The 26,414-nt window shown below is 39.1% G+C and overlaps 1 protein-coding gene across 2 annotated transcripts; it reads left to right on the top strand.

Moving 5' to 3' along the window:
* Positions 1-1,212: 1,212 nt before the first annotated feature.
* Positions 1,213-24,933, top strand: LOC148852695 (putative 12-oxophytodienoate reductase 11). 2 transcript variants are annotated; one of them, XM_088946628.1, is made up of 5 exons: positions 1,213-1,470; positions 2,870-3,010; positions 3,124-3,254; positions 4,946-5,122; positions 24,054-24,933. In XM_088946628.1, exons 1-5 carry the CDS (start codon positions 1,406-1,408, stop codon positions 24,644-24,646), a joined length of 1,107 nt encoding a protein of 368 aa, XP_088802754.1. In that variant the 5' UTR covers positions 1,213-1,405; the 3' UTR covers positions 24,647-24,933. The 2 variants fall into 2 exon arrangements, with proteins under 2 accessions (XP_088802754.1, XP_088802755.1); XM_088946629.1 differs by lacking the exon at positions 4,946-5,122 and having other exon boundaries at positions 1,222-1,470.
* Positions 24,934-26,414: the final 1,481 nt, after the last annotated feature.

Here is a 26,414-nt window from a genome sequence, read left to right as displayed (position 1 = left end):
AACTATTTCTACTTTTTATGACTTTTTGGGCTCTTAGTTGCAATCAAATCTATCTGTAGAATTAGCCCTCCATCTATGTTTACAGATCAAACCATGTACTGATTGTATCATTTTCATTGATGTAGGGAAAGTTAACCACTTTCTATTTTCTTATGGAATTATCATCCTAAATGTTCAACTACATTGAATCCAAATTGTAGGAGGAAAGAAAAGATTAAAATCTGTAGCAAAAGCTGAACTTTTTGCTATCTATCAAAGAAGTATTTTGGCCTAACAATTTGGAAAATTTCATCCGATTATTTGTTCAGACTCCTAGATCTTTGTTCAAGCTTTTCAAAAACAAACATCTCTGCATTGGTCATCCTTAGGACTATTACTAGAAACTTAAAATCTCTTTTATGCTTTTAGGTTTTTTCAGTCATTATATATTAGTAGGAGGTATAATTAGGGATGGCAATTTTCCCCATTTCCCCGATCCTCGTGGGGCAAGAATGGGGATGATTTTCCCCCCACGGAGACAGGGATGGGGAAATTTTCATCCACGTTAGCGGGAACGGGGTGGGGATGGGGAGAGCACTCCTCGCCCTACGGGGACTCCGATCCCTACTTCATGGGATCCCTACTAATATATATGTATATATGTATGCATACGCTATATATGTAACTATGTAAACATACATTTATGTATTAATATTTTTAAAAATATAGTTGAATATGTTTAAATATTTTTTAATACAATTGTAATGCTAATTATTATTATTTTTTATTTTTTAAATAAAATAAAAAACAAAAACAAAATAATTAGCATTATAAAGAATCACGGGAAAAATGGGATCCCCGTGGGGATCAGGATAACCTTGTCCCCGTTAACGGAGACGGGGACGAGGATGGAGGGGGATTTTCGTGGGGACGGGGACGGGGAGAGGGTCCCCGCCCCGCCCCCTTGCCATCTAGGTATAATGTTCCTGCACATCAATTAGCAAAATGGAGTAAATATGTTATACGGGAACATTTTTTGTTACCAAAACCTTGTAAGCTGCTCCATTTGTTAATATATTGTGATTTTTCTTGTCAAAAAAAAGAAAAAAAGAAAAAAAGAAGAAAAGATTTCACACCCAAAACCTTTTAATCCCACCCAAATAATTACTGTTTTAGGGGCATTTAAATTATATAATTTGTTTATCATCTATAAAAAAAGAAAAAATATTTGAGATTTCAACGATATGGAGGCCTTCGATATGAGACCAGAAGCATGTTTTTCGACTCCGAATCATCTTATAGGTTTCCGTGTGGCTCACCTTGGAAAGCCAAGAGCCGCTGAACTTGGGTCCTCCAAACGTGGCATCTACTCATCTCATCGGCGTTGTCCGTCGTGAATGCCGAAGGAAAAGATCAGAAACATCAGATGGCGGAAATCACTATTCCCCTCCTCACTCCCTATAAAATGGGCAAGTTCGATCTTTCTCACAGGTCCGTTCAATCTTGTTTTTGTTTGAATTGTTCCTTTTTAAGCTTGGGTTTTGTTAAAACTGCTATAGTAGACTTTATAATCTGTTAACCAACCGAGTGGTGGCTCGGTTGGCATGTTAGCAGGGTTACGCGGATTCGAGTCCCGCTATAACCCACCTACGTTGAAAAGTTAGTGTGTTGTATTAAGTACAAAAGAACCTGTTAAAAGTGATAGTTTTGTTTATGTTCTTTTGGTGGATAGATATAAACATCGGCTTGAATTCCGAATGAATTCGGGTACTTTTGAGAAACAGGTATTTGTGGAAATCCTTGTAGGTTTTATTCAGTAGAGAGGTCACCTCTTGACAAGAGACCTGCCACATTTGGTTCCATATTTAGATGCCAACGTTATAGTTTCACTTTTGTACTTGCCAATGTTATAGTTTCACTTTTGTATTTGCCAATGTTATAGTTTTTCGCTTTTGTATTTTGACTAGAAACCAGAGAACGGCCATGTGCAATCCCACTCTCCCAAGAACCCCGGATAGCCGGGATCAACATTCTGGAATGGCCTTTTATTCTTGAGTAGAAATGGGCGCATATTGTTTTCAAGTGTTTTGTATTAACTGCAATCTTCATGTTCTTAACCCAAAGAAAATAAGGCTATATTTGGTTTGATAGAAAATAAGAGAGAGAGAAAGTTAGCAAAGTTCTTTATGCTGTGTTTGGTTGCAATTTGCACTAGTACAAATGCATGAGTGCAAATGTAAAAAATGCAAATTCTTGTTTAATTTTGTTTTGGATTTTACTTTATTCTACTTCATGTCTTAATTTACTTCATTTGTACCACAATCAAACAAAATAAGCTAAAATTTGAAACAAAAATAGGTCAGAATTTACACTCAAATCATTTGCACTGCCATGGTTTTGCATTAGTGTAAATTTATTTGCATTGCAATCAAACACAGCCTTAGGTTCAATTTGGAAGGAGTACAAATACAAATATGTGCAGTGCAAAACTTTGCATTTTGTATGTATTTGTACTCTTTTCAAACTGAGCCTTTAGGAATTTCACAAAATTTGTTATGAATTTTCTCTGAACTTTCTGTGTCTCTTTTATTTTCTATCAAACTAAACATATCCTAAATGAAAGAATTTGTCACTTAGTGGGTTAGTCAAGTTTGTTGTGGCTTTGCTTCTCCTGCAATGGTTCTTATCATCTGAGTTATTTGCATCTCTTAAACAAATTTATTCATCCATTATATTATTTTTATTCTCCAATTATGCATTATGACAATGATATAAAGTGCGTCTTTGCTGACTTTCTTAGTTGCTACCGAACTACATAGTCTTAGATGTTAAATACATTTTGAATGTCAATATTCAAACTGAGGATCTGCATTCTATTTTGTGCATTCAGAGTAGTTTTGGCACCATTAACTAGACAAAGATCATTCAACAACATTCCTCAACCATCTGCTGTCTTATACTATTCTCAGAGAACCACCAAAGGGGGACTTCTCATAAGTGAAGCGACAGGGGTTTCTGACACTTCTCAAGGGTAAATTTATCATCTAGAAATTTCTCTTTTTTGTTTAGAAATTAAGAAAAGAAACTGCATGTTGTCTTTAACTTCATGTATGTTTAACTTTGCTTCTTCTTCCATAATTCAAGGTATCCAAATACACCTGGTATTTGGACCAAAGAGCAGGTGGAAGCCTGGAAACCTATTGTGGATGCTGTTCATATGAACGGTGGCATCTTTTTTTGCCAGATTTGGCATGTGGGAAGGGTTTCTAACTATGGTATATTCTGAATTGAACCAATTTATTTTCTACTCTTCTATTTGTTTTCTTGACTATATATGATGAAAATAGCCATGGTCCCAACATCCACAAGATGGAATTAGTAGAAAGATTCCATCATATATTGGGAAGAAGTATCCTTTGATTGAACTCTCCATGTGTTGTTTAAGAAATTTATTTTTGTCAACATGTGTGGATTTTTTTTCGATGGTAAACAAAAAAATTTTATTAAGGCGCCTTTTGTTTTTTAGGAGGCCACTTACCTGGTAATTCACTTACCTGCATTCTTTTGATTCCTAAGCAAGTTATACAATGACCTTTTTACCCATGAAAAGTCATTGTTAGAATGGGCAAACTTGTCCCATTACATTTCGTAAACTTCCCTCCAGGTGGGAAAGTTACTTACCCACCTAGGACATGGGTATCACTTATCCAGGTAAATGGTACCCAGGGAAAATAACTTTGCCACAGGGCCCACAACTTACGGAGAAAATAACATAGTAAAGTTGGTCACTGGGAACCACTTTCCTTCTGACCAACTTCCCCCCCTCCTATTTCCTGAAAAATGAACGTACCTAAAAAGAAAAATTATAAGCAAGGTGACAAGACATCACCCAATTGAAAAGAAACCCAGAAGCAAAGAAGGCCCACACCCTTCTAAACCTCACTCCACAGAAAAACCCCAATACCAAAATGAAAAACAAAACAAAACTCCCGAGCTCTAAATGATCAGATCAGCCCAAATCATCATCACAATCCACCTGCCCTTCTTACACACCATCACCCAATCAAAAGAAACTCATGATAAGATTTGGAAATCTTTTCTGCTATTGATGTTTTATCTTTGCAAATTTGCAAATTCCCTTGCACCAAGATTTTTTAATCTTAATATAATATCAGGAAATTATATAGTTTTTGTATTTTTTTTCTTTTGTGAGATGAAAATCTGTTGTGCTATAGTTGATTTGCACCGAGTAGAACTTTACCATGAACCTGAGATATCTGTACACGGGTGCCATGCACTTTTTTTTAATCTTAATGTAATATTGGAACATTGCATAGTTTCTATAAATTTCTTTCTTTTGTGAGATGAAAATCTGTTGTGCTGTAGCTAATTTGCACCGAGTAGAACTTTACTATGACCCCGGGGATACCTGTACTGCTGTACAAGGGTGCCATGTTGTGTCAGATACTTCAATTTTTCAGTGTACATTCCATTTCTGATACCATTTCCAGATGTGTCCTTACTATCTCCAGTAACATAGGAACTTCAAAAATCTTCTACCAGAAATAAACTGGGACTAGGTAGTAATGTAGTGTAAGTTTTGACTTGAATGGTGTCTGTATGTATATGAGTATTATAGGTTTCATTAAATTTTGTTAGGTGAGGAATGACATGAAGAAAAAGTTTCTATAACTCTATGAAGTATGTAAGCAGAGAAAACTTCCTGAAATTCTGTAATTTATTTCCTTTTAAACTACTACAATCAGAAAAATTGTAGGGATGCTATCACTTATTGATTAGAATGATGAAGTTATATATTTATCTTATGGAAGAAGAAAACATGAATATGCTTTTGTTATGCTTCTATTTGACCATTTTTCTAACCTGATTGTCTGAACTAATTGATCCCTTTGAAAGATTAGGTTTATTGTGATTGGTCCTCATTTTTCTTTTCAACACCCTACAGGTTTTCAGCCAAATGGGAGAGCTCCCATCTCTTGTACTGATAAACCATTGAAGGCACAACTTCGAGCTAATGGTGTTGATGTAGCAGAGTTCTCACCTCCACGACGATTAAAAACTGAGGAAATCTATCAAGTTGTCAATGATTTTAGGATTGCAGCAAGGAATGCTATGGAAGTTGGTGAGAATTCACAAACCAAATCTATGGCTTCTCAATCTTTGAAAGAACTTTCAAAGAAATTGGGAATGCACTGCTCCTCGTCTTGTCTAGTGCTTCTTTTCCCTTTGAAACCAAGTTAGAAAAAAGAAACTTAAATGACTGTCAAAGGCAGGGAAAATCTAAAGGACTTTTTTGAAGTAGAACAAACCAACAAACAAACAAACATCAAACCTGATTGGTCAAATTTCAACGATGAAATCTATGAATGAGAGTGTGGTAAATATGACGAGGAAGAGGAATCAAATTTAGAAATTCCTTATATTGCACGTTTCCAGAAATACATTGTACTCATGAACTTATTGTTCTATTTAAAAGTAAAAATGAATTCTAGAGTACATTTAGAAAATGAACATAAATATAGTAGTCCGGAATCTATAAATAGAAGAATTAATTTCTGAGATAGGGTTGTTGGTCAAGTTGATAGCACTTGTGTTGTTGCACATAATTGGGATATGGTCAAATTTTAAATCAAAGTCATCTAAGTTTTGCTTCATCCACAATAGTAACACAACTACCAACAGCTATGTACTTGGCTTCAACCCTAGAAAGTGTCACTAAGGATTGTTTTCTACTGTGACATCCTATTAGTGCATTTCCTAAAAATTGACAAGCACCACTTATGCTTTTTCTATCAACTTTAGAACCAATCACATCTGTGTCTGAGTAGCCTATTAGATTGAAGTCAACGCCCTTGGAATACTAAAGTCCTAAATTTAGAGCAAGGATCAAAATTTTGCAATAGATTAGTCAATATGTGTTGTATCATTATGTCATCAATATGTGAAAATTTGGTCTTTTGTGATTTTGACCGATTTTAGGGGCTAGGCAGGCCTTAGGTTGAGCCCTTGACCGGTTTTTGAAAAAAAAAAAACTAGAAAAACGGAGTATGGGGTTAACACACCTGATACACCCCATTTAGCATATTAGGCTGTATCGATATTTAAAGCCTTGATTTAGGGTACCTTCAAATATATAAATATATCGAAAGACTCATCTTAGGGTCAAGATTGAAGTCTGGCACAAACACAAACAGCTAACATTATATCTGGCCTATTTGCTGTCAAATACAATATCATACCATCCTTTTGTATGAACTGATTTACCTTCTTGATCTTTGTCAAGCTTTAGAGATGTGCTAATGGGTGTATTAGCCATTTTGGATTGATCCATTCCATATTTCTTGAGTAGTTCCTTTGTGTACTTAGCTTGATTGATAAAAATTCTATTACTTTCTTGCTTGACTTGCAATATGAGAAAGAAGTTCAATTCTCCTGTCATGTTCATTTTGAATTCTTGTTGCGTAACAAAAAAGGAGAGTGTAGAGATTTTGGTGATGAGTCGCTACACGGGGATTGAAGGGCGGGAGATTCGGCGGTGGATTCATTGAGGGAATCAATCTCAAAGGGATTTGGTAACCCTTAGAAGAAGGTGGGGAGGATTTTTTGCCAGGTAAGAGGAAGGAGACAAGGAGGGGAGGCTGCTTAGTTCGGGGTAGGAAGGGAGCAAGTCGAAGGTGGCGTTACCTGATTGTGGCCGTCGGAAGGAGAAACCTTTGTAAGGGGAAATCCTTCTTCTTGGTGGTGGACAGGGAGAGCATAGAAGAGAGAGTGTGCTTTTCGCAATTGTGTTTGGTCAGGACTTTCGATTAGGAGGACTTTCAGTTCAATGACCTACAAAAATGGGTTAACAAAGTTTGGGTTTGCCCATTGGGGATTAGGGCGCTACATCTAGACGATAAGAGATGGATTTTCAGTTTTCCAAAAGGAGAAGGTGATCGAAGAGTCCTGAACACGGGGTCTAGGTGTTTTAACAGGGCATTACTACAACTTGAGCCCTGGCTGACTTCATTTGGAGTTTGGCGGAAAAATGGAGACATACCTGGGTTCATTTGGGTCATGCTTTGCGGATTGCCTCTCCACCTTTGGAGCTCTGAGCTTGCTAGGAAGTTAGGTGATCTTTATAGAGGCTTTTTGGAGGATGATGACACGGAGTTTCTTAGTTAGTCTTTCGAATGCATTTGGATCAAGGTGCGATGGTTGGGCATTCCACCTCAGGCAGAGAATATAGTGGTAGGTGAGGATATGTAAGTTACACTATGGTTGGAGCTGAAACCGAAGAAGATGAAAGTCCTAGAAGATTATTAGGAGGCGGTGGAAATTGAACCAAAGCTGGTCCGAAAGGTCTTGGCAGGCTGCTCCATTGAGGTAGAAATTCTTTCAAGGCTAGAAGAGTGGAAAAGGAAACCTAGGGAAGGGGATAGAAGAGGAGGAAGCTGGGAAGGCTATTGCCACTGCAGATCAGGGAGGGGAATGGAGGCTGGTCGAAAGGAGCAGAGTAAGAAGACAAAATTGTGACAAGCAAATCGACCGATCAGGAGAGATTCTCTCCATCTCAAACGACTGAGGTGATGTCACATGACTTTCAAATTTTAAACAGGTGGAAGCTTTAGGCAATGACGTGGAGTTTATTGAAAAGGTTTTGATGGTGGTGGTTAACCATCTCAAGTTCTAGAGTGTTGAATTGAACTTAGGACTTGGGGCTTAGACCCATAGGAAGACTGGGGCCCAATGCTCTATTGGCTCACCAAGGGTGCTAGGCCTGATAAGCTTTAAAAGCCCAACTCTTTCTTGTCGATGGGGGTTGGAGCCAAAGGGTTACCAAGGCAAGGGAAAGTTACTAGTTCAATCCGAAGACTCATCCTACTCTTCTTCAGTTGACTATGGAAGCTATGTAGACGATGGAGAAGGGTTGAGTCTATACTCCATGATGTGTGAAGGAGAGATGGAAGAACTCAGATGATTTTTGTGGTGGGAAACAAATACCTGAAGCTAGCTTGCCAAGGGTGGAAGCAGGAGAATAGAGAGTCATAGAGGTTAGTAATGGCTTACGGGTTGGAGAAGGGGTCTGCCTGACTGTAAATAGTGGTGCTGGCGAGAGAGAGAAAAGAGGGCCAAAAGCTGGTGTACCTGATGCGGTTTCCACGGAGGGAGTTGCAGCAAGTTTAGGGGAAACCTGGTAGTTATACGGGCAGCAGGGGTCAACAGTTGATTTATTAGTAGCAGTTGTTGAAAAAGGACTGTCGTTAGCCCCACTGGAACCTTTAGTGGTAATATTACCAGACAGTGAGGTGGCAGTGAGTCATTTGCAACTTAAGTCAGTAAACCTAAGGTATGTAGAAGAGAACGAAGTTTTGGAATGGGTGTGATCGAAATTCCTTGGTTTTGGGGGTCTCCTTTAAAGTGATGGAGGAGGAAATGAAAGCTCTCTTGGTGGCAGTAGAAAACAGATGGCTGGTAGAGAAGGGGAAGAGGAACAAGAGGAAAGCAAAAGAGCTATTGAGACTTGCTTGGGGCCTAAATGAAAATGTGAGGTGTGCATACCAGAACAACAAAGCTTCATGAAGATAGTTCAGATGGAAAGTCTAGAATTGATATCGTGGAACATCCGGGGCCTTGGCCTTGGTAGAAGAAAGAATAGTGGCAGGTGGTTTCTTGAGAGACAAGAAGGCTGACATCCTAATTCTGCAGGAGACTAAGCTCTAGAAGTTGAAGCACAATGTGATTTGAAGTGTGTGGGGATCTGAACCTTGTGGCTGGCTGGCTGTGCTAGCTAAAAACACAGCAGGGGGGATTGTTCTAATTTGGAATAGCAAGGTGTTTAAGTTGGTGGACAAGGAGGTGGGTCTATTTTTAATTTCAGTAAAACTTTATGGTTGCAGAACAATGTACCTATTTGTGGTGATAGGGATCTATGGGCTGGTCGTCTCTTCTCTAAAAGATGCCTTTGGGAGGAATTGAACGAAGTAAGGAGGAAGTGGGGTGGCCCTTGGGCTATTGGTGGGGATTTTAATGCAATCTTGAGGCAGGAGGTTAAGAAGGGGTGCAGGGGCACAAACAAGGGAATGCAGATGTTTGTGGATTTCATCCGAATGTGGGAATTGCTTCATTTACCTTTGAGCGGAGCACGGTACACCTGGACCAACAACTAGGAGCTGTCTCTGGTTAGGTTAGATAGGTTCATTATCTCAGCTGATTGGGACAAGCTCTTCCCAAATACTTCTCAGGAAGCTTTTCTGAAAGTCTTGTCTGTTCATATTCCGTTTCAGTATGGCTAGATTTCCAAGGAAGAAGGCTCATCCCTTCCGGATGGAACACTGTGTTGGCTGGAATCGGAGGAGCTCAAAACAAGAATAAAATCCTGGTGGGCTGAGGCTGCTTTCGAGGGGTCATCTAGTCACATCTTGTGCAAGAAGTTACAATGGATGAAATGAAATATCAAGAAATGGCAGCAGGAGAGGGTGTCAAATGATGAAAAAGTAGGGCTGAATGCTTGCAAATTATAATTGAGATTGATTCGGAGGAGGAAGGTGGTACCTTGGGGGAAGCAAGTGAAGGGATAGGAAATCCATCACATGGACGCCCAAAATTGCAGAATAAAGGGGGCGAATTTCAAAAATTTTTCTCTCCCTTCAACTGGGAATCGAATTCCCTATTTAGAAAATCATATTTTCAAGGATCATTCTTGAACTATAAACTGAACCAGATCTGAACCAAAAAGAATAGGGAGAGATAATACCTGATACAGAGAAATAATATCTCTCAATGGAGGTGTTCACGCCCAAGGTAGGATCCAAAATCTGCTCCCACTGAAGATGGCGCAGTGTAGGGTGGAGCAGAATCAGCAGTGTTCTTCCAAAAGAACTTGATCCTTCTCAAGAATCACCTGGACGGCTTGTCAATACAACTCCCACCAATCTTTTCTCCAAAAGATTGGAATCAAGATCCAATCTTGATTTCTCCCAAGGAATGGAGATCGAACTGCTGTAGGCGGCGGCTGCAGGAAGGAGGCAGCAAGAGAGTATTTGTAGGGTGCAGAATTCTCTCTTCTGTGATCTTAGCTCTGAAGACAAGACTGTTGCTGGTGGTTGTTTGTTGTGATGTGTCTAAAGGCTGCCGCCCCCTCTTCCTTTTATAGACTTAAAGGGATCAACTCCTAATCCCATTAGGAGTTGCTAACCCAAATCATATCTGGATTAGAAGTCACTTTAAGATAAGGGATAACCCTTATCTTATCTGCAGATTAGATCAGCCATCTCCTAATCTAATTAGGAAGTTTCCAGATCTAAATCTCATTTAGATCTTGGACTCTCTGAGTGGATAGGGTGTGGGCCCAATCCTATCGGCTGATCTTATCTCAGAATTCGCCCCTTAATGACTAATCAAATTAGCCCAGTTCGAAATGGGCTTAAGGGCCATTTAGGGTTATATATTCATTTAGCCTTCCAAACTACTACCCAGTTGGGCTTCCTTGTATGGCGTGGGACCCAAACATTGATCTACACATCAGCCACATGGGTTCAGCCCAGCCCTTGTTACAAGGCCTGGCCGAATACATTGTTATGGACAGTGCACCCCCTGAAACCCATCAGATGGGCTCTATGGGCCCAACACTTACCCTAAGTGGTCCCTGGGCCAAGTCACCTTGTAACACCCAGGGACTGTGGGCAGATGCAAGATTAACCCATCAGGTATTATCCTCAATGGTCTTACACTCAACCTCTCAGCCCATAATGATCATACACTGCCTGACAAGAGAGGACCTCTCCCTCGGCTGCAAGGAACAATGTTGCACTCTCTCAAGTATGGATCCCGGGAATTAAAAACCTTTTGCAAATCATTTCGAAACCATAATATATATACTTTTATATCTCATATAAAATATATTTTGCAAAACAAATTTCAACGATTGAAATCAGCTACCGATAGTCTTGGTTTCCATCAGTGAGAGTGCATCCCCGATCATTACCTTTGTCCGACAAAGTGGCTGATCCTGTCACTATGATCACCCACTCAGATGAATTCTTAGACTGTCTCAACATACCCAGGTTTTGACCCCCGCTAAGGATCTCACTGATTGGTACATCAAAGACAGCTCGATTCGACACCTAGTGCAGTATCATAATCGAGTCTAGGGGTCGGGTGTAACTTTCCAGTTTTGCCCATCAATCTCCAAGGTCCAGGGCAATACTGGAAATCTGGTCCAGTTCAAAGATTCATTTAATCCCACATTGTATGTGCCTAGGGTCTCACCCCGGTAGCTGAGACAAGCCACCCCAACCGACTTGGTGGCACCACAGTGTCGGCCTTGTCAGGATAGGTCTCCCCAGACCGACCCACTGGCTGTGAACATTCTAAACTAACACGAGTCTCATTAAGTGTCCAGTTTAAGAGTATTACACAGAAACATACCAAGGGAACATGAATCAAATATGCACTTTTATTCATTTACAATAAACTCATAAAGTACATCATTTTGATTGAAGCTAAGTGCATACAAAACTGTCTAACAGCAAGGAGAGTGGAAGGACTTAAGGCTAAGAAAGACTATGATTCTCTAACTTTTCAAGAGGAGGTGAAATGGAGGCAGAGATCTAGGGCCATATGGTTGATATTAGGTGACAATGTTATGGGCCCGGGAATAGGATCTCGTCTCGGTCCACGGGGAAAAGCTCCCGTTTTCCCTTGTTCCTCCCCTTCCTAGCTGAACCTATCTTGGCGTCCTAGAGGGTGATTTGTCCAAGAGAGTGATTTGTCCAAGAGATCACCGAACTCTCCTTTTACTCTCTTTCTTGACTGGAAATTTGATATCTTTATTCAATAATTTCAGCTCTTTAAATAGGAGATTACAAGAGGTAAGAGTCCTCCTTGTAGGAAGACTCCTTGATAACTAAACTGCTTACATATAAGATAGATAAGACTCCTAGATAAGACTAACTAAACTGCTTACAGATAAGATAGATAAGACTCCTAGATAAGACTCCCTACTCAAGAAGGATAAAAACTCCCTAAGATAAATCAGACTCTATACTAATCCTTATTGGAACAGATAAGATAAGAGTAAGAAAGCAGATAAGATAAGGATAAGGTAAGATGAACTGTGGCTAGCTAGATAATCTGATGATGGTCCCACGTTACTGCTGCTGCCGGCGGCGGTACTTCTTCCCTACGAATGCGTCCATAACATTACTCCCCTCCTGGACTACGAGCTTGTCCTCAAGCTCGAAATCTGGATATGTGTCTTGGAGTTCAGTCAAGGGAATCCAGGATAGGTGGAATGATTTAGCCCTCCTGGATCGGGTTTCAATGAAGGGGGTTCATCCTCATCGTCCTCTTGTTCCACTAGGAGGCAGAAAAGTCTCTTGCACTTGTGCCCTGCTGAGTAGAGTTCATCACAATTAAAACACTGTCCCCTCGCCCTGCGTTCCGCCATTTCAGCCCTGGACAAGTGCTTAATAGGGGGTGCAACAACGTTGCTCCCCTCATTGGATGCTGATATGGAATTGTGGCTCGTCTGTGGTTTCCGTTCTTGGCTAGCTGTTGAAGATGGAGCCATTCCGAGTGGTTCTGGGGATGCCCATGCAGATGGAGGCCGCCCCATACTGAAGGTTCTGTGGCTGAGCTGCATCTTTCGTTCGAAGGCGCGAGCTAGATTCATGGCTGTAACCAGGTTGGGGGGGTGTTGCATCTCCACATCCACCCTCAAGGGTTCTGCTAACCCTGTGGTGAACATGTCTACTTGCTGGTCTGGTCGTATTGAAACTGCTCTGGCAAGGAGGGTCTGGAATTGGCGCTGGTATTCAGCCACCGTTCCCATCTGTTTGAGGTTAATCAATTCACCTAATAGGTTGCTCGTCAATGGGGGCCCAAACTTGAGGAGGCAGTAGGATTTGAATTGGGTCCAGTTGAGCCCGGGTTCCTCCTGCTCCAATTTATAAAAACAGAGTTGTGCCTCCTTCGTCATGTGGAATGTGGCCAAGCTTACCTTGTCCCTGTCCCCTATCCGTTGGTTGCGGAAGAACTGCTCGCATCTGTACAGCCATCCCAAAGGATCTCCGTTGCCGTTGTATGAAGGGAACTCCAGCCTGCTGTACTTGGGAACGACTGTGGCTACCGAGGCGACGACTTGCTGTTCGCCAGACGACTCCGTCAAGTCTGGTTGGCGGCTGTTTGTGGTTACAGCCTCTTCTGGATTCCTCTCCTTGTTAGAGAAATACGATTCCTGGAAGCGTCGCAGCTCCCGGACATCGTCTTTGACCTCATGAACCTCCATGTTGGTTTCCACGAGCCTATGCTCCAGTTCGTGGACCCTGGATGATAGCTGCTCCAGATCTCCCATGACAGTTGGCTCTGATACCAAATTGTTATGGGCCCGGGAATAGGATCTCGTCACGGGTCGGTCCACGGGGAAAAGCTCCTGTTTTCCCTTGTTCCTCCCCTTCCTAGCTGAACCTATCTTGGCGTCCTAGAGGGTGATTTGTCCAAGAGATCACCAAACTCTCCTTTTACTCTCTTTCTTGACTGGAAATTTGATATCTTTATTCAATAATTTCAGCTCCTTAAATAGGAGATTACAAGAGGTAAGAGTCCTCCTTGTAGGAAGACTCCTTGATAACTAAACTGCTTACAGATAAGATAGATAAGACTCCTAGATAAGACTAACTAAACGGCTCACAGATAAGATAGATAAGACTCCTAGATAAGACTCCCTACTCAAGAAGGATAAAAACTCCCTAAGATAAATCAGACTCTATACTAATCCTTATTGGAACAGATAAGATAAGAGTAAGAAAGCAGATAAGATAAGGATAAGGTAAGATGAACTGTGGCTAGCTAGATAATCCGATGAGGGTCCCACGTTACTGCTGCTGCCGGCGGCGGTACTTCTTCCCCACGAGTGCATCCATAACAGACAATAACACCGCTTTTTTTCACAAGTTAGCAAATGTGAGGAGGAAGAATGACATCAAGAGGTTTCAAGTTGGGGATTCTATAGTGGATCAGAGGGAGATTGAGGAAGCCATTGTTAATTTTTATGAGCAGATTTATGCTGAACTGTCTAAGGTCAGACTAACTTGGGATGGACTTCACTTTGAGACTGACTGAACACTAAGTTGCTGAGTTGGAAAAACCGAAAAACCCTTTCAAGAGGAGGTAAAGAGAGCATTAGATGAGATGGAGGGGGACAAAGCTCCAGGCCCTGACGGCTTTACATTTCTCTTCTTTAAAAAATTTTGGGATGTTCTAAAGCTTGATCTGTTGAGAGTCTTGGAGGAGTTTTGTCAGTTTGCAGCCTTTGAGAGAAGCTTGAATGCTTCCTTCATCTCCTTAATTCCCAAGAAGAGTGACGCTGCGGAAATGAAGGACATTTGGCTTATTAGTTTAATTGGAAGTGTGTACAAGATCTTGGCTAGAATTATGGCTTCACGGTTAAGGTGTGTCATGGATTCCCTCATATCCATCTATTAGGGGGCTTTTGTGCATAACAAACACATTCAGGATGGGGTGTTAGTCGCAGATGAGTTAATTGATTCAAGAAGGAGAAGTGGCAGGAAAGGTTTGGAGTGCAAAATCGACTTAGAAAAGGCCTATGACCATGTCAATTAGGCCTTTCTGGATTATATGTTGGCTTTTGGCATCAAGTGGAGAAACTGGATGAAGGTTTGTTTAACCACTCCCAGGTTCTCGGTCCTAATTAATGGTGTTTCTCATGGGAATTTCAAGAGCTCTAGAGGGTTAGCAAGGTGATCAATTGTCTCCTCTGCTCTTTATTGTTGCAATGGAAGGCTTAAACAAGTTGGTGGATGCGAATTTCAAGAGCTCTAGAGGGTCACGGCAAGGTGATCCATTTGTCTTCACTGCTCTTTATTGTTTCAATGGAAGGTTTAAGCAAATTTGTGGCTTGCGCTGCTGAAGCAGGGTGTGTGGAAGGCATCAAAGTCAGAAATAATGGTACAGATTCTTCAGTTTGTAGATGATACTCTATTCTTTTGTGATGCTTTGTCAGTTTAGGTTACTAATTTAAAGCACTTGCTGTATTGGTTTGAGGTGGTGTCTGGCTTGAAAGTGAATCTGGGCAAGAGTGAGTTAATGGCAGTTGGGGAAGTTGAGAATGTAGCTGAGTTGGCAGGGCTACTGGGTTGTAAAGTTGGGCACCTCCCCTCTAAGTACTTGGGTCTGCCCTTGGGGGCCAAGTGCACTTCAAAAGCCCTGTGGACTCCAGTGTTAGAGAAGGTGGACTCGAAGTTGTCTTCTTGGAAGGATGAGAGACTATTAAAGGTGTGCTAGCAAACCTCCCAGCTTATTACATGTCTATTCTCCCAGTGGACCCAGTCCCATTTGAGGTGGCTAATCAGATAGAAAGGAGGATGAGAAACTTTTTGTGGAGCGGTTGGAAAGATTCTTCCAATTATCATTTGGTGAGCTCGGTTCAGGTCTGCAAACCTGTGTCCTTTGAAGGTCTGGGGTTAAGGAAGGTTAAACTGTTTAGCAATGCTCTCTTGGGCTTTGAGATTTGCTATGGAGCCAAACAATTCGTGGAGGAAGGTCATTGCTGATAAATATGGTTTGTGTAGCAATGGATGGGATGCTGAAATTCCCTTTTCATCCTTTGGCTGTAGCTTGTGGAAGGGCACATCAAAAGCTTTGAGTAGCTTTAGCGAGGGGCGGCTTTTCAAAGTAGGGGATGGGAGGAAGGTAATATTCTGGGTGGACTCTTGGTACGGTGATGCTGCTTTAAAGACAGACTTCCCTCTTTGTTTAATTAGCAGACAACAAATTGGCATGGGTGGCAAATTGCTATGAGGTGACTGGTAGCTTGATTCGCTGGAACCCTTCCTTTAGAAGAAGTTTCAATGATTGGGAGATTAATTAAATTTCTGATCTGTTAGCTCTACTGCAGAATCAACTTTTGGACGTACAGAGGCAGGACTCTAGACTTTGGAAGTGGACTTCCACAGGGGTTTGCTTGGAGCTTCAACAACCCATTTTCCCAGCAAAGCCATTTGGGGTTCAGCTGCACCCTCTGAAGTGAAATTGTTCACTTGGGTGGTTGTTCTAGAGAAGTGTTTGACTGAGGAAATGCTCTTGAGGAAGGGGTATCCTATCCAAGACAGATTGTGTGTGTTTTGCAGGAGGTAGGATGAGTCTGTAAGCTACTTGTTCCTTTACTGCAGCTTCAGCTCAACTATGTGGAGCCACTTTTCAAGGGATCTTAATCTGCATTGGTGCTGTCCCCCCTCAGTCAAGGACCTTTTGCAAGAATGGGGCATATAGGGTTTGTCAAGGAGAGGGAGAGCCTAATTACCATGGACTCCAGTCAGTTGGTCCGGTCTCCGAAGGTCCGGAGAGAATGGCAGTGGAGAGATAAGATGGAGATGAGTGAAAAGCTCAAATTTTTTTATCAACTCTGATGTTGAAGTTGTGTAACATGAGAACAGTTTTCTTTCTTGGATCGTTTGGGTCTATTGGACCATGCAAGATCAAATCTTTGGATTTGGGATGAGTAAAATACCTGATCTTTCCGGAAGTGAAGAGATCCAAGTGGTAGTTCAAACCTTAGCTTTGATGCTCCCAAGAAAGATTGCAACAAGTTGAAGATGGTGCAACTTTGGTGTTTGTAGCTCCAATTGATCTCCAAGAATTTTTGCAACAAGGATGAGATGTGCGCCACACTTTGGGTGGTTTTTTTTACTCAAGTGGTTTGTTGAATCAGTTTCTAATGGATGCTCACAAGGTCTGGTCGAATAGGGTTCTAAAACCCTAAGCAAGTCTCTCATAATAGGATGGCTAAATTCAGCTATGTGGAGAGAAAGGGTGCATGGTTTGATCTCCTCTTCTTTGATCTCCTTTTATGGACATGGAAAGACTGCAAAGAGTCCTCTCCTAATCCAAAGAGGTTTCCTAATATAATTAGGAAAATCTTGGAGAGGATCTTGCTCTCTTTATTCAGCCCAAATACTAGAACCTTTTTAGTTAAGTTCAAATTGTTGCAACTATTGTTGTTGATTGAGGATTGATTGTTGGTGTTGCTACAGCATGGATGACATTGATTGTTGAAGTCATGAATCCCTTATGCCGAGTTCATTAGGTTTCCAATCCAACCAGTCAACTCTTTAACATACACTACCTTTCTAGTCAAGTATCCTAGTCAAATCTTGTAACTTTGACTTTCTTCTTGGTTATTTGACTAGGCTTCTTTAGGAAGATTCTAACCAACTTACAGTGTCCATTAAATCTTGGAAATCATTATTATAATGGCAAAACCAACTTGTATGGCATGGGACCCACTATTAATGAGTGAACTGACTCTTAACTCTACAAATTTAACACTTAAGCTAGTGGGAACAGCTACTTAAAGCAATTTACCTATGTGGCCAATTCGTCCATTATCTATTACGGGCCTTAATGTATCAACCCAGTTAGTGTCTAAACACTCTTAGATAGTTGTGACCTTACCATCCTAAAGGCCCAAGTCTAATTCATTCAGTCCATATCAGGTTAAATTAGCCCAACATATCACTTGTAATCAATCTCTTTTCTAATAATATTCTACACTACATATGGAAAATGACTTTTTCCCTATTAGTCTTTATGCCATGGTGTCTAGCCTCTATCTCTAATGGATCCTTATGGAGGAGTCATGTAACCCTACTGTTGGTAGATTCAAGCATGCTTCATAAGAAGTTGTATGAGCATTCTCTATGTCTTAACATAGTAAAAAATCCTATCAAATTGATCATCAGTTGACAAATCATTCTTAAATACTCCAACATACCCAACTATTTGACCCAAGGATTTCACTAGTTGGCATATCAAAGATAGACAAGTTGGTACTCAACTGATACCAATATCAATTCTAGGGGTTAAATGTAACACTTGATTGTTCCACCTATCATAAAGTCAGGAACACATTGGTTTGTTCCAGTTTAATGCTTTTTGCACACTCATTTTCACCAAGGTTTAAAATGTCAATGTCGATAGAAATATTGCTTACCAAAGTATAGGACATATGTTGGAAATGTCGGAAATGTCGAGGGGAAATGTTGTAAAAATTAGAGACATTGTGGAAATATTATGAAATATGTTTTGTAGTGTATGCAGATTGGCTTAATGCATTCTGCAACCTATAACTATTGTATTTCAATCTCTCTTTGTTATTAATAAAAATCTTTTTGCTTATAAAAAAATATTATGAAATATGTGGAAATATGCAATGATATTTTGTAAAATGATAAAAGAAGCATTAATACATATTTCTAGACTATTATCTTATTCCCAACTATTATATAAAGCTAAGAAACTAGATCAATAACAAATTAGTAAATGTCAATTTACTGATTTGTTATGCATTTTGATGTTTTTACAAGGTTATCTGATATTTTCTTTTCTTATTTTTAATTCTGATTTATTATAAATTCTAATATATTTATTTCACACTAGTAAATAGAAATACATTTATTCTGATTTTTTAAATATTAAAGTTATAATACATTATGTTTTATTATAAATTTAATAAACTGATTCTCCTTTTTGTTGTATTAAGATTATGATAAATTCTGATTTTTATAAAACTTAATGAATTTATTATGATTTTTAATACTAAACTTATAATAAATTATGATTTAATATAATATTTAATAAATTTATTCTGATTTTTTATATTAAATGTAGAATATGATTTATTATAAAATTTAATAAACATTTTCTGATTTTAATAAATATTTAAAAAAAATACTAACTAGTTAATATCTTATTACTTGATAAATATTTTATGTTTTATATTATAAAGTAATTAATTTATTCCTTTGTTTTTATATTTTGTTAATTCTTTTTTATTAATATTTTATTTGAAATATTAAATAGAAATTATTAATGGAATAATTTATATTAATATATTGTATTATAATAATATAATATACTAATATATTATATTATTAATGTACATTAGTCGACATCCTGTTGACATTATCTACATCCTATCGACATAATAGGAAAAACTGTCTTTTTTTTGGTTATTTGGACCGATTTGGTCGGCATTTCCGAAATATAGGAAATGTTGACCGAAATAATGTAATTTTTATATTACCATCCATTTTAATGTCGGTGAGCCTCTACGTCAACATATGTTGAGCGACATTAGCGATATTTCGCGACATTTGAAACCATGATTTTCACACCTTAGTCACAACTTGAGCACCTAAGACCCATTGCTCTACTACTTGGGCAATGTGAGGATGACAATCTTGTCAAGATAAATTCCCCAAGTTTATCCACTGGCTGTGAACATTAAGTCGATAACTCCATATTGCAATAACCATATGGCTTCATATATAATACTAATATGAACTAAGCGGTAGTTTAGCAGAGTAAACCCATGACACATGAAATAAATGACTTGATTCATAATATAGTTATGTACAATACATTAGTTGGAGTTGAGGGCTTACACACTGTCTAAAACGTAGATTGTGATAGTCCTAAGACAGTCATAGGATCTATTTTGATCTACTCTATAGAGTTGAAGTCCAAGATGTAGGAAGCTTTTTCAAAATCCTTTATGGAGAATTATTGTTAAATCTATACCTTCATTGAGGATAAGATCCATATGTCATTCCCAATGAGTAGAATGTCATCAACATAAAGTATCAGAAAGGCAATTTTGTCTCCCATTGTTTTTCTATAAACATAGGATTCATTCAAATGTTGCTCAAAGTCAAATTGTTTGACCGTCAAGTCAAAATCAATGCTAGGTTAAACAACTAGATTTGAGTGCATTTAATGTGGTCTAAATGGTTTTAAAATGGTTCCTTGAGAGTTGGGTTGCTTTAGGGATGGCTTCACTTACTTCGGGGACAACTTTGCGTATTTAGATGCCCTACTTGCTTTTAGTGAAGGGATGAGATATCCATCGTATGGACCCCCGAATCTTGCGGAATAGAATGGGCAAATTTCAAAAATTTCTCTCCATCCTACTAGGAATCGAATTCCCTATTTTAGAAAAATCATATTTTTCAATGATCAATCTTGAACCAAGAACTGAACCAAATCTGAACAGAAGTAGTAGGAGAGGGATATACCTGATACGGAGAAATAGTATCTCCCAATGGAGGTGTTCACGCCCAAGGAAGGAACCAAAAACATCTCCCACTGAAAATGGCGTAGTGCAGGATGGAGCAGAGTCAACAGTGTTCTTCCCAAGAATTTGATCCTTCGCAAGAATTAGCAGGACGACACGTGAGCACAACTTCCTATCAGTTCCTTCACAAGAAACTGATAACAAGATCCAATCTTGATTTCTCCCACTTAACTGGAGATCGAACTGGCAGGTGAGGAGGCGACAGGAAAGAATTTCATAGGGTTGCTAAATTCTTTCTTTTGTGATTTCAGTTCTGAAGAGGATGTGAATATATGTCTTCTAAAAGCTGCCGCCCCCTCCTCCTTTTATAAGCTTAAAGGGATCAGCTCCTAATCCCATTAGGAGTTGCTGATCCAAATCATATTTGGATCAGAATTCCCTCTAAGTGATAAGGGTAAACCCTTATCTTATCTGCAGATTAGATCAACCTCCTCCTAATCCTATTAGGAGGTTTCCAGATCTGAATCACATTCAGATATGGACTCTCTGAGTGGATAGGGTTATGACCCAATCCTATCTGCTAATCTAATCTCAGAATTCGCCCCTTATTTAACTGATCAAATCAGCCCAGTTTGAAATGGGCTTTAGGCCCAATGAGGTTATGTGCTCACTTAGCCTTCCAAACTGCTGCCCAGTTGGGCTTCCTTGTATGGCGTGGGACCCAAACATTGATCTACACATCAGGTACATGGGTTCAGCCCAGCCTTTGTTACAAGGCCTGGCCGAATACACTGCTATGGACAGTGCACCCCCTGAAACCCATTACGTGGGCTCTATGGGCCCAACACTTACCCTAAGTGGTCCATGGGCCAAGTCACCTTGTGACACCCAGGACTGTGGGCAGATAAATGCAAGATTAGCCCATTAGGTATTACCCTCAATGGTCTTACACTTAACCTCTCAGCCCATAATGATCAAACACTGCCCAACAAGAAATGACCTCTCCCTCGGCTGCAAGGAACAATGTTGCACTCTCTACTCACATGGATCCTGGGAATTAAAACCTTTTGCAAACGTTTGAAACCGTAACATATATATACCTTTATATCACATAAAATATATTTTGCAAAACAAATTTCAACAATTGAAATCGGCTGCCGGTAGTCTTGGTTTCCATCAGAGAGAGTGCATCCCGATCATTACATTTGTCCGACAAAGGGGCTGATCTTGTCACTATGATCACCCACTCAGATGAATTCTCGGACTGTCCCAACATACCCAGGTTTTGACCCTTGCTAAGGATCTTATTGATTGGCATATTAAAGACAGCCCAATCCGATACTAGTGCAGTATTATAATCGAGTCTAGGGGTCAGGTGTAACTTTCCAGTTATGCCCATCAATCTCCAAGGTCCAGGGCAATACTGGAAATCTGGTCCGATTCAAAGATTCAATTAATCCCACACTTCATGTGCCTTGGGTCTCACCCTGGTGGCTGAGATAGGCCACCCCAACATTTGGCAGCACACCAGTGTTAGCCTTGGTAGGATAAATCTCCCCAGACTTATCCAACGGCTGTGAACATTCTAAACTAACTCGAGTCTCATAAGTGTCCAGTTTAAGGGTATTACACAGAAGCACACCACATGAACATGAATCAAATATGTACTTTATTCATTTACGACAAATTCATAATGTACATCATTCTGATTGGAGCTAAGGGCATACAACTGTCTAACACTTTGGGGATGACTTCGGGGGCATATCTGAGATAGGATGGGTTATATTTCTAGTTTTTTCAATTTTGTAACTTTCCCAAAGCTTTTCGAAGGTCTTTCTAAGCCAAATAAGGTCTAAATGGGAAAGATAAACCATTTTAAGTCGAAGGTTAAATCAATTTGAGCCCAAGTTAAAGCAAAAGAATTGTTTACACATGTTCCTAATGAAGACCTTACTGTCTTATTATGCAGCTTTTTTGCTCAAACTTCTTGTCCAAATTTCATTTCTTTCCTTGCTTGAATGATGATAAACCAATTTGGCTCTTCAAGGTGTTGCCAAATCACAATTACATGACACAAAGGGTGTAGCTTTGCTTGAATTTGATTTGCAAAACCCTAAAACATGATTAGATTCCACAAGTCTTGGTGTGTTTGTTATCATCAAAACGTAGGGCAAGTCCGAGGGTTTTGGAGCTAGCAATGGCTCCCTATCGGCCCCTCCTTTTAAGAATCCAAGGGATTTGTAAGACATCGTTTTGTTACATGTTAGGAAAGACTTCTCCAGCTTGGTTCAGGAGGGGTCTTATTTCTAGTCGAATCTCAAGCAAAGCTTTACACTGCTGGCAATGCTCTATGATAGAGCATTTCCATTATTTCATTTATAGAGTCAATTACACTCCTCTCTCTTTCTGGCTCGTGTGTATAAACATTGGAGTGAGCAGAGCAGTGGAGCAAAGTGGGCTTTGTAATAGTTGGAATTTGGACTTGTATTTGTAAGAGCTGAAAACAAGTCCTTTGAAAGGCCCCACATTTCTTATTGCAAGCTAGCTTTCTCGTGTTTATGTTGAGGCAGACTGACATAGGGGTAAATATATCCCTGGCTATGATTTCTTACTTGGGCAAGCATTGTGAGTGATACAACATTGGGAAAATAGTAGTTGGACCGGATGCTGACTTTTCCATCTCTTTCTGTTTGCTTCCTTAGATGCTTTAATGGCCATTCTCTGGTTAAAGGGTTGGCCTGGGGTAGGTAGGGATTAAATTTTCTATTGAGCACATGTTTGTATCTTTGTATAGTGCTTCCCTGATCTTAAATCTATAATGTCGACATGGATTCATGTCATTCTTGGTTGGTCTTCCCAAAATCCTGCCATCAGATAAACAGAAAATCTATTATGTTTTCTATATAGAGAATAGTGGCGGAGCATCACTCCAGGTGCTTCCATGAGTAGATCATCATTGCTATTAACTATTACTTAAAACTATGATTCGATACACTACTCTCCAAAGTAAACGGAATGGGATTTTGATGGTCCCAAAACCTGAGACAAAGGTTACTAAAAAATTGTCATCTTTTAAAAATTATTATTGTTGTTATTAAAAATAAACAAGAAAGAAAAGTTCAGCCTGCTCTTAAAGCAATTTAAATATGTGTAGTCTCATGAAGCAAAAGAGAAAAAAAGTAACCAGGATGGGTAGGGGTGCTAGTTGAGCTGAGTTTGGTTGGGTTAAGGTCATCCCTAACCCAACCCGAGTTGTTGAAACCACAACCCAAATCCTAACCCTACCCAATGGGTTGTGATAGGCTCAGATTGGCCTGATTTTCACTTTTTGCTAAAATGTTCCTACTTCCAACATTTACCTAGATTTTAGGAAAAGGATAAAGTTGTGCTCTACGAATACTAATGTTAAATTAAAAAATCGTTGCCTTAAAATTGTTGATGCATAATGTTGGGTTCTGGTTGCATTGGGCTGCCAAAGGCCTTAACCCTAACCCAATCTGAAGTTCAGTAAGATTCATTTTTTTCAGCTAGCCCTAACCTGAATTTCCACTCAGCCTGACTTTTTCAGGTTGATTTGGGCTAACCCAAAGTTGCACCCCTGGAGATTGGTCATAATGGTTGCTAAATATGTGTTGCAGTGCTCTTATAAAAAAAAAAAAAAAAGATGTGTTGCAGTGCTCTTATAAAAATAAAAAAAGATGTGTTGCAGTGCTGGATATTTCAATTTTAGGAGTATATGATGTATCATTTAAGTAGGTTTGGTCATCCTAATAAAATCAGTTCATCTTACAAACTTTTGAATCTCTTTTACTACGAGCTTTTCTTTCTTTCTATTTTTTCTTTTATCTTTTTCATTGTTTTTCATCTCATCTGTTTTATATGTGCATATGTTATAATGGGCTTTATCTTTAGGGTAGAATAATGCATGAACTGTGCCCTCATACTTTTGGATTTTCTTACAAGTAATTTTAATAAACAGGTTTTGATGGAGTTGAAATCCATGGAGCTCATGGGTACCTTCTTGACCAGTTCATGAAAGATCAAGTGAATGATCGAGAAGATATATATGGTGGGACCTTAGAAAATCGTTGCCGCTTCCCTCTAGAAGTAGTTGAGGCCGTTGTTAATGAGATTGGGCCTGACAAAGTTGGAATTAGGCTTTCTCCCTTTGCAAATTACATGGAGTCTGGGGACTCGAACCCAGAAGCTCTAGGACTTTACATGGCTGAATCCCTTAACAAATATGGAATTTGTTACTGCCATATGGTTGAGCCAAGGATGAAGACAGTTGGTGAGAAGGTTGAATGTCCACAAAGTCTTCTACCAATGAGAAAGTCTTTCAATGGTACTTTCATTGTTGCTGGGGGCTACGATAGAGAAGATGGAAATAGGGCTATCGATAAAAATCATGCTGATCTTGTTGCTTATGGTCGTCTGTTTTTGGCCAACCCAGATTTGCCAAGGAGATTTGAACTTGATGCTCCACTTAACAAGTACAATAGAGATACATTTTATACAACTGATCCTGTCATTGGTTACACAGACTATCCATTTCTTGAATCTTCTACATAGGTGCCGATTGTAGAAGGGGACCCTGAACTTTGTTAATGTGAATTTGTGATTATCCATTTCCTGAACCCTCTACTCGGATTTCAAATTGAACATATAAAGGAATAGAATTTTTGGTGCTGTTCTTTTGGAGGAATCCCACTGTTTTCTAGAATTGTAGTAGCATTGCATGAGTAGGTTGTGTTTTGTATCGTTGTCATTTCTGACTCAAAACATTTAGAGAGGCAATGACATTTTATGTCAAAACATCAGCACAGGTATTTTGACATGACATTTCTTTGATTGGTACTTATGCTGACTAGCTGTTGAACAAGTGTTTTGAGTAGTATAGCGTATGGTGTTTGCATTCCTACTAAAACTTTCGTTTGTGGTTCTATGTGACACCACCCTACTAGATTTAAAGTATGTCGATTTAAAACCCTATTTCTAACTTGATAAGGAATATTTTTACATTATGATAAGGGCGCTGTTTATACCCGAAAGTTTCTAATAATAATGATTTTTTTATATTATTAACAAAATTTTATGCATTCGGTTAAGTTTTTATGAAGTGGGTTCTTTCTCACAACAGGTTTTGGTTTGAGTTGGAGGCCAAATAGGGTTTTCATGTGATGGTAAAAATTAGGTGAAACCAATAAAAAAAGATATAGGTGTTAGATAGTGTATGCCCTTAGCTTCAATCAGAGTGTTGTACATAAACATTTATCTATAAGTGAATAACTTTAGATAGTGAATTCGATCTAACATCTTTCAGGGGTATGACTGAACACTTATGGACTTGTGTGAGACCTTTGTGTGGTTCTATGCCATACAAATTTCAGGCCCAAAGTGGCTATATGTGAGCCATTGGAAAAAAATGGGCCTTGGGCCCATTACTAATATGATTAATTAAGTAATTATATAACAACTTAAATTGTCATGTAACTTGGGTTGAAAATGGGCATGGATATGGGTATGAAGCACGTATCCTCTTAAGAGAATAATGTCTATCAATTAAAGATAGAGTCTTAGATCCAAATTTAATTTGGATCAGCTCTTAATTAGATTAGGAGAGTGCTCTATATAAAGGAGAAAGAGGAGAGTGTCCAATTTAGCTAATTTTCTCAATTCTCTTGTTCTCTCCTCTTCTCCATTGTCTTCTCGAAACCCTAACATAACCTAGCCATTGCAAGAATAGAATTTTATCAGTTTTTCCATTTTATTTTGCAAGAAAAATGTTGAGTAAGTCAGGTTCACAAATCCCATTCGATATCCAAGCAAATTGGATAACAGTTTTGCTGAAACGGTGTGGCTAAATTGGTTTTTCATATACATGGCACCATGTTCAGTTGGAGGCAAGTTTTGGAATTGATATTGGGCGTGAACTACCACTCTGTGAGTTGCGATTTGTGGATTTTATATAAGGTATAATCAGTTTTGATTTTCATTTCAAATCTAGTCTGATTCAGTACAAGATCGATTCAGAAATTTTAGATTTTAAAATCATCAGAAAATCAAAGTTTTTGAAAATTGCCCAGCCACCAAGCATGGTTTGGCCATGCATAATCTGATTTCTAACCCTTCCAACAATAGGATTAAATTAAAATCTATTTTTGCATTGCTCTTTTATTGAAATGAACCTTTAATGTACTCTTGTAGAAGATTGCTTTATGATTGGACATGAGTATACCTAATTTAATATGGAGTTTAAAAAGTTTTAAATTTGTTTTTAATAGAGACTATGAACCCTTATCACTTTAGAAATTAAATTATTGATAACCAACTACAACTA

Source organism: Nelumbo lutea, chromosome 5 (assembly GCF_056320005.1).
Source record: "Nelumbo lutea isolate HS-2025 chromosome 5, American lotus-T2T, whole genome shotgun sequence".
NCBI classification, from domain to species: Eukaryota; Viridiplantae; Streptophyta; class Magnoliopsida; order Proteales; family Nelumbonaceae; genus Nelumbo; species Nelumbo lutea.
Note: the sequence above shows the minus strand (reverse complement) of the source record. Positions and strands in the feature narration are given on the sequence as shown.